Source organism: Triticum dicoccoides, chromosome 4A (assembly GCF_002162155.2).
Source record: "Triticum dicoccoides isolate Atlit2015 ecotype Zavitan chromosome 4A, WEW_v2.0, whole genome shotgun sequence".
Taxonomy (NCBI): Eukaryota; Viridiplantae; Streptophyta; class Magnoliopsida; order Poales; family Poaceae; genus Triticum; species Triticum dicoccoides.
The window spans coordinates 131,502,656-131,512,219 of NC_041386.1; the positions used below are offsets into that span (position 1 = coordinate 131,502,656).

At 43.7% G+C, this 9,564-nt stretch overlaps 1 protein-coding gene across 1 annotated transcript in view; it reads left to right on the plus strand.

The window, feature by feature from the left end:
• LOC119283452 (protein NEN4-like) overlaps nucleotides 1-154 on the plus strand; it is a 109,001-nt gene extending 108,847 nt beyond the window's left edge. The window contains exon 2 of the mRNA XM_037563000.1: nucleotides 3-154. Coding sequence (XP_037418897.1) covers nucleotides 3-154 — 152 coding nt within the window. The remainder of the gene's footprint in view (nucleotides 1-2) is intronic.
• Nucleotides 155-9,564: the final 9,410 nt, after the last annotated feature.

Sequence of the window (9,564 nt, forward strand, 5' to 3'; positions counted from 1 at the left end):
AGGTCCCCTCCCCTTAAAGGGCCCGCCATCGATGAAGGCCGACAAGGCCGGCTTCAAGGGCCCGCAGGAGGCGCAGCACCGCATCCGCATCACCCGCAGGAAGCGCAGCACCGCATCCGCATCACCCAAGCGTCAAGAACCTCGAGAAGGGTGATGATGATGGGTGGATCTCGTCGATCTGCGCCTCCCCACCCACCACATCGCTGGATCCGCGACATGGGAAGGTGTCCACGAGCTCCGCAGCTCCCCTCTGCATCGACTACGGCCACCAGTTCAAGCTGGGCGCCCCCACATCGCCGGATCCGAGCTTCTTCCCCGTCGGCCGCCGCGCGCCTTCCCCCGTCGATTCGCGTCGCCCTCGCTGCTCCGACGTCTCCGGCCTCCCCGAGCTCGTCATCCGCACCGCGGTGAGCCCCTCAGCCGATCCCTTTGTTTGGCATATCAATCGATCAACATGTGGAATTTTGGGCTCTGATTATTCTGAGAGAGGGATGGTACCATCTCCAAAATACATTTGCTTTCCATTGATTTGAACACCTGTTATGTGCCGTGATCTCAGTGCGTATCCACCATTTTTTTCTTCAAATTTCTATTCTTCTACTTACAAACTACTAAATCTATGAAGTGACCTAATATGTCTTGCATTTGATTACATAGGGAGTAGCAGACAAGTGGATATGCCAGTTTGATAATTAGTACTTGACCATAATATTTAGGTGGTTATATGCAGCTTTGTTTCCTGACTTGTTTCTCTTAGCAAGTAATCATTTGTAATGATGTACCAAGTTGTCTCATTCAATTTTTTTACATTTCATATTAACCCAGATGGACATGGATCAACAGAGATAATATTATTACAGCATGTTGAGGCAGAGAACTACATATGTTATAGTTCTTCTCTTGGCTCTCTGGTTTAGAAACAGAGATGTAGTGTTTTATTTTATATATGCTGCATCCTTTTGTTTTGATTATCTAAATCAATCAACAGATGTAGGAACATGTTTATTCAGTAGCTTCTCGTAGAGAGAGGGGAATTGACGAATTGTCCAGATCCACGCAGGCAAATCAGAGTGCCTCTCTGCTAGAATATATGTTTGTTGATAAAACTGAGTACACAATGACTACCCCAATTGATTAATATTTCTTGATTTTCCTTCTTTTATATGCATGTCTAATCTCTGATTTATCCATATATATGCTAGCCGACAGAAAACGGTCGAATCTTAGTGCTGCTGCCCCATGAACACATTTTTTTAATTTGACTGTACATTCAAATGAAGCCAAGTGGAGTAGTATACTGGTAGTATAGTATAATAATATTATCAAAAGGTAAATGCCTTGATTATTTAGCTCTGTCAGATAAATACTCGTCGAAAGTGGGCTCCTATAAAAATTCGTTTCCATTATAATCTTACTCATACAATATTCACACCATGTAATTCTGGAAATATATGCTCATATCTAGTTCTGCATAAAAAATGACAGTATTGACATGTTATAAATAGTTTGTTTGTGTTTTTGTTTATTTTGTTACATTTTGCAGGGATAAAGTGAAGAAAAAGAAGAAAAGATTACTAGAAGATTAGTTTTAGGATTTTCTTTTATTTCCATGCAATTTTCCTTTTATTGGAAACTTGTAAAGACATTGTAATATTCTTACTATAATAAAAATTATGATTCTATTTCATTTTTGTTTTAAAATTATTTTTCCTTATAGGTTGTTTTCTGTAAATTTAGATTTTTTTGTTTTCCAAATACATTACTAGTGGCGCATTTAAGTCCTTATTAGTGGCGCACCTTCCTTTATTACTAGTGGCGCACTTATAAGGTTATTAGTGGCGCACCTGGAGGGAATACTAGTGGAGCACCGAATGGCATACTAATGGCGCACCACATGGTGCGCCATTAGTATCTGGCATACTAATGGCGCACCAGTGGTGCGCCATTAGTAAAAAATACTAGTGGCGTGCTACTAATGGCGCACCGGTAGTGCGCCATTAGTAGGCAAAACTGGTGCGCCATTAGTAGGCCTTTTCCTAGTAGTGCAATGCCTCTCCCTACTTCTTTACTCCACCCTTGAGCTACTGGACACAGTTGGCCGCGCCCACAAGGCATAGAAAATGCCATGCCGGCCATTTGGGCGCTCTAGAGAGCACCACAGTGCGCTCCCGTATTGTAGCCGCCCTCTGTCCGATGCCTCCGACCACCTGGGGCCTCCCCAACACGCCAACCAACGCTCCTCGACGTCCGCAACACGCTACGTAGTCAGCCCCTTCCTCTCTCCTCCTCCCCGCGCCTCCGTGCTAGCAAACACCGGCCGCCCAGCGCGCCAATGGCGCGGCTCACACGCGCGCGCCTCTGACCTCTCCCCACTCCCTCTCTCTATCTCTCCCAACGTAGTCGACGTCCCGGAACCCCCCAGACACCACGCCCTCTTCCCCCGAGCCCTGCAGCGACGAGCGTGAGCTCGCCGGCGCACGGGTCTATGGGACCTCGCCGCTCGCCTACTTAAAGGCCTCCCCAAGCCTCTCACTCACCACCACTCGCTCCTACCTACTCCAAATAGGCCCCCTGTACCCTCCACTCTCCTCCAGGAGCACCCGAGCTCGAGATCGAGCTCGAGCTCGGCCGCCTCGGGTCGTCGTGGATCTCGGGGTATGGGCTCTCTCCGCCCCTTCTCTCTCTCGATCTGGACCCGCCACACCTCCCTGATCATTCCCCCTCTGTTTCCCCTCTCTCTTGCAGCCGGAATCGACCGGGGCAAGCACCTCCCGAAGCTCTCTCATCGGCTTCCTTGTCGCCGGCGAACCCCTGCACCCCGGCGACCAACTCCGGCACCACCCGAACGGCGACACGACGAGGAGTCCAACCGTGCTGTCAGCTCGACCCGCCGTGCCCTGCTTTGCCGCCGGTGAGCTCGCCCCCCTGGCCCAGGGCTGAAGCCGACAGCCGTGGGGCCCGTCAGTCAGCCTCACACACTGACGGGTGGGCCCCACCCATTAGGTTTAAAATGCACACGCGCGCGAACCGTTTCGTTGTGATGGCTGAAGGCGTATTTTGCCTTTATGCCTTCGACGTGGCAGCCTCGTGCGGGCTGAATCCCCTCTGGGCCTGCTGCACTGTGGCCTTTCTGGCCCAGTGGCACAGTGCCACTTTTCTTTTCCTTTTTCTGTCTGTTTTATAAAAATTCCACTGGATAAAATATTTATCCAAATGGAATAATTCCAACTCCTAAAATCTTAGAACAATTCCACCTACTTATTGATGTAATATTCATGCACATCCATCACACTCTTCTGTACTGTTCAAATTTAAAATCAAATTTGAGCATTTATATTCCCCTCTGAAAGTCCATTTCTCCTATTCTGCTACTGAAAATACAAAACTAGGAATTTTCCCCTTCTTAGTTTTCACCCTAGTATTTAACAAAAATGAGTTGACATTTTTCTGAGCACTTAGGTGTTTCTGTTTTATTATTGCCTTATTTTCTCGTTATTTTCTTGCGACGAATAGATCCCGTATTTGATGAAGTAGTTGGATAAGAAGAAGGAGAAGGGCTTGAATACTTTGAAGACCAAGGCAAGCAGCCCTTTGACCATGATGAACCATTTTTTCCATCATAATAGCATTTTCGTTGTTTCATCAAGTGCATGATATATATATATATATATATATATATATATATATATATATATATATATATATATATCTTGAATGGCAACCTTGCTAGGCTTGCCTCCGTTGCATACTCCATTGATACTTGCATTGTTCATGAGTCTACCCTTGCTTAGAGTTTTGTTGGTGGGTTGTAGAAATATGCTATAGTAAATGGCTACGCAAAATAGGGTCAGGGTTATGCATGGAAAGAAACAAGTGTGGTTTGACATACTCGCAAACAACCCACTGGGTGCCACTAATGCCCCTGGGAGATGATGATGAACTAGGTCACTACTTGGTGGAGAAGTAGTGTACCGAGGCTTGATAAAAGTGTTGTTTACAGAGACGGATTAGATTTAAGATTTGTCGACTGTCCAAACCTTACATGCGCAACCACTCTACCTTTGTATGGGAAAGGGCATTATTGATTACCTAGGCCGATACTAGCTTGGAGCCCGCATTACTAGTGATAGGAGAGTTGTTGGTGCGCTCTCTCAGGACGGGGTCGTGCCAGGTAGGGCGGCCAAGAACATTTTTATGGGGCACCGGACACACTGTTGGTACCTCGTGCCGGTGGTATGTGATGAATATGGGAGCGAGGCTCCACCATTTTTAAAGTTGTGAAATGTTGGGCATGGGGGTTACTACCAATCGAGTGGACTCCATGTTAGTGTCGTCTAGGGAAAGATAGTGATCGGGTGCTTACCCCGGGTACTTGAGGTACCGCGGGTCATGGATGACACGAAAGTTCCCCGGATCTTGTGGGTAAAGTGTGCAACCTCTGCAGAGTGTAAAACTATTCGAATAGCCATGTCCACGGTCAAGGACAGTTGGGTGGTGCTGCTTAGACTACGTCCATATGTTTCTGACAAACAACACGGTTTGGTAAATCTATTGATGTGATTCGTGAGGAAGTCACGATGAGCTTGAGCATGAGTTTTTCATAACTCTCTCTCGATGTTGATGTCTGTATCCTCCTGATATTTGTTGCAGACGCATTTATATCCTTGATAAATGTTGATCATACTTGCATGAGAAAAACTAGCTTTCCGCAAAAATGCCAAATTAGCAGTAGTGCCTTGCATAATTATTCTGTTATCACCCTTGGGATGCTTGCGATTACATTCAAAGTACTCATTGGCTTGCCACTAGTTATTTTATTGGCCAGGCATGAAAGAGCATGATATGAAGAAGAATACTTCGGTGACGAGCATGCAATCTAGGACGCTTCCTAGTTAGAATGCCTGTAGGGTTAAGGCAGATGGCATGGGTCCAAGTTATCGACGAAGATGTCCACTACAATGTTATACTCAAGACTTGACCATAATGGTCCTACTTGTGTAATACGGTATGTATGGATGTAAGACTCTTGTTATTCAGCTTTTGTGTGTTCAATGAGCATTGATCTCTGGGATCACTGTACACGTTCATTTAGTGATCACGACTTATGAGTCGGGGTCCCCACAGAGCTGGTATCAGAGCCATCCTGACTGTAGGAAGCCTTAGTTAGCATGGTCGTTAGTTAGGGTAAAACTATTTCCAAAACTATTCCTAGTTTTCAAAACTATCTATGCTTCTCTTCCCTTCTTAGTTCTTCGAAAACTAAGGTATACTTTCCCCATCAATCTCTTCCCTTCCAAATTATTGCAAACGGTCGCTAGCACCCTCAAGCCCCTGACCACAGGATTCCTTGTAATCCTCGTGGGTAGCCTAGAAGGATTACACCTTGCCAAACACTCACCCACCTCTTCTGAACACAGGACGATGCCAACAAAAGATACGCCTTTGAAGAATGAGGACATGAAGACCCAGAGGACAGTGACACCTTTGAATTTGCCCAGGATGATGCAACCTTAGCCTATGATGATCATGGAATATGATATGTAAGATCATGATATACATCGCTAATAGAGTAACCCTGTCACTATCGTTGTTGTATCGGTAACCACTGGTGGATGAGAACCTCGCCATTCGGTCCGCCTCACTATAGTGAGCAGGAAAACGGTTCTCTTCATCCCCCGCTCTTGGTGTCGATGTTGTCATCAACGTAACCGACATGTTGGACCTCTACTATGCCTTGTTAATGTAATTACATAAAGGATTACCTACCTGGTACCATCGACGCCTTAGAAGACAAAACGGTATCGTCATGGTTAAGAAGACAATAGAAGACCGAGTCAATGCCTGCTATGAGGAGCCACCTTCACCCCATCACTCCAACAGGCGAGAAGTTGTTGAAGAATCTTCAGGCTCAACCCGGATCGTTTCATCAAACAACTACAAGAGACGTAGTGATACCTAAGGAAAACTCAGAAGACTGCATGAGGCACGGAGCAAAGCACGACTACTGAATCCGAGAACCCCTAGGGAAGGATGAGTCGTGTACCCCCTATGCGTAGTCGAGTCCATATGATGGTTCAAATAGAACCATGATTGTGTGTTGCTTGTTTTTATTTGTTTGTGTTTTGATATCAGTCACCCTTTTGCCCTAGGTAACAAGTACGCAACTATATCACCTGCCTTATTTTGTTGTTTGTGTTTGGCCCTTTTTGGCACTTGTTTGTTTGCACCTACACTATAGAACCCCCTTTAGGCATTCCCCTCCTCTATGCTACTTCTCCCTCTCATCTCTCGCCTCAACTGAAGACCGGCAAGACAAGCTACACCAAGGATTCTGCCTCGGCAACCAACTAGCAAAGAAGACTTCTGCTACAATCTCCACGACCAAGTGCAACCCCGTAGAATTATGTTTAACCATCCAGACTAGAAACCAATTCCTAGACCCTTCAAGACTTCATGAGATACCCCAGCTCGAGTCCTTAACCATGTGCTTAACCCCCAGAATCGCAAGAGGACCAGTTAAGCCTATGTAAACCTTGCACATCACTGGGTTCATTATGGAACTAGCGGACATCGTGAGCAAGAACATTATCATCCTAATATAGCACCAGAACTGACGATGCCATAGGGAAGACCAATTTGAGGATACAGGAATAGAGGACAAATGACTTGATGAGTTTATATCAATGACTTTGAGGAATTATATGAGACTATTTGGTGGATTATGAGGTTTTCATGTTGGTAGATGAACTTGGTGGGATCATGTTGATAGAGTAGCATAACTTTCATTACCCCTGGAGTAAATTGGATTTTGTAGGACAATTATATCGCAAGATGAAATTCATGGAAGTATAAGGTTTTGACTTAGCCAGGGGATATTGATAGGAGATGGTTGGCATTACAATAAAGACTTGGGGTAAACATATAGGAATTCCCGTTGGACATGAGATTTGGATTTAAGTAGGGAATTCTAGTTGAGTAAAGATGATGAGTGAGTCTACATGGTTCGGAGTAAATTGGATTTAGACTGATGATCTCGATCATGATACCATGTTTCTTGGAGGACAATAAACTAGGAGATTGGGTTAATTGTTGGAGTTGATTTAGGGATCTATATAAGCTTGACCTTGGAGTTTACTTGACCCTGATAATGGAAATTGGTCGACGGACTACAGTAAGGTAGCCCTTTCAAGTATTTGGGGATTATAGGGACTTTAGGAGATCATGTGGAACACCATAACATTGGATTTGTAGAATTAATGGATTATGTAATTAATGGGCTATTGGAGTTGATTCATGGGAAGGAAACAAGATCTTGGAGTGGCTTACGACATGTTTCCTTAGTATAGAGATGCTTTATCATGGACCTTGGATCAATAGACTAAGCACTTGGATTGTGGTGATTAAATTCAAGCTTAGCACCTTATATGGTCTACCCATGGATTTTTAGGGGTAGCCACACATATGAGTTTGGGGATCATAGACATATACGATTTTGTTAGACCTCCTATTGGGAGTCATGAGGATACGAATAGCATGAGTGATGACTGGAGTTGACCTATACGAAATGATGATTTCAGCAGTATAAGGTGATCTGTTTGGAGGACTAGATAGAACAATTGGCATCTCAGGAATTGTGCTCAAGGATAAACATTCACTCGCACCCTAGAATCCTTGAAACCCTTAGGCCCTACCAAGCTACAACATGGTCGGATCATGACCATGGGTCTTGACCCTAGATCGAGAACACCTTGGACCATACTCAACCGCGACCACCACCAATACCCCCATCCTACTTTATGTACCTCATGAACAAAGTCTTCATGGAGTACTTGGACAAGTTGGTTGTCATCTTTATTTTGGTGACATACTTGTCTACCCGAAGACGGAAGAAGAGCCATTCAGCTAGTCAAGGAACATTTGAAGACCGCCATGCCAAGGAGGAAGAACTACACCAACCACCATCGTCAAGAAGTGAACTTTCTCGTCGAAGACCAGGAGTATCTGTAAGCCACTTCTCTCAAGAGAACCAAGCATTTTCATGTCAAGAGAAACTCTCACCAAGATATATCGACCTTCCCCAAGATCACTACAAGACAAAGAATAGACGGATACCAGCTAGAATTACCACCTGAGCCACCCACTTTCCACGAGTCACAGCTTCGGAAGTGCCTGCAACTTCCTAACCAACCCGATCCCTACAAGCACATCGATCACCAAGCCATCGACCTCCAACCTAATATGACTTACGCAAGAGACCCCAATAGCAATATGGATCAAGCAGGATGTCATACCCAAAGCCACGCCATCAAGTACTTCAAGGTTCAAAGGAGCACCACTCGGAAGCACAAGCGGTATGAGGACGTGAAGACTAACCCCGGATCTAGTTTTCGCATTCCTTTCCATGACTAGTTTGGGAATCTCGGGGATGAGATTCTTGTAAGGGGGGTAGGTCTGTCACACCCTGATTTTCATGCCACAATACTTAAGCTAATAAATCATGATAAAGCATGGTTTGACAAAAACTTTTCCATTATTTGGCTTTTATTTGGAGTTGGTTTTCTCTCTGTGTTTTTTTTCAAGTGCTCTTTAAAGACAATTACTCCACCTTCTGTACTTCATCTCCTTGCCCCAAACTTCTGCCCAATGATCATGCCATGTGTATAGAGCAATATAATATTTTCTTACAAAAATAGTTTGGCCAAATAGTATTTTCAAAAATTAGTTTTCCAAAAACCCCTGAATTGAGGTTTGCACTACAAGTACTTGATTTGGGGTATGAAAAATATTTCAAAGAGAATATTTGAAACCTATTAGATATAGGATTCCCATAATCCACAAAAATATAATTTTAAAAGTTATTTTTTCTATTTTACTTAAAAGCTTTTTCTTAAGGCCAGAAATGGTATTTAATAGGGAAAAATTATTTTATTGTATTAAAAATATTTTACAAAAATCAGGGAAACTCAGTGGGCATATATTTCCCATATATAATAGTTTCAACACATGGTCATGTTCAAAATATTGGTTAAATCCCTCAAAAACCCTTTTTGGATATTTCAAGCTTTTGAAATATTTACAAAGGAAATATTCTCCAAAAATTATAAGAAAATTTTAGCATGTCACATATGACATGTTGGATGATCTTGGCAAGCATCATGTGATGGAGAATAGTATAAAGCCATTAAATCCCCTCAAAACCATTTCTGTCCATTTTGAAGTTTGAGCAACTTTACATTGCCAAACATGTCCAAATGTTCAAAAACTTGGTGCACATGCTCAAATGGTCTAATTATTCATATATACCAAATGGCACAAGTTGGAGAGAATGTTATCTTGATCAAAGTGCCCCAAAACCCTCTCTGACCAGAATCAAATTTGAACATCTTTGTACTACCAACTTTCTCTCCTTGACCCCAACTTTTGTGAGGATGTTCACATGACCAAATGAGGCCACCACACCATGTGGTGCATCAAGGGGAAGTGATTTTATCAACTAGATCTACACAAGTTCATTTCTGCTAATTTCTAGGGTTTACAAAAGTTACATTGTGAACTTTGCCCAAA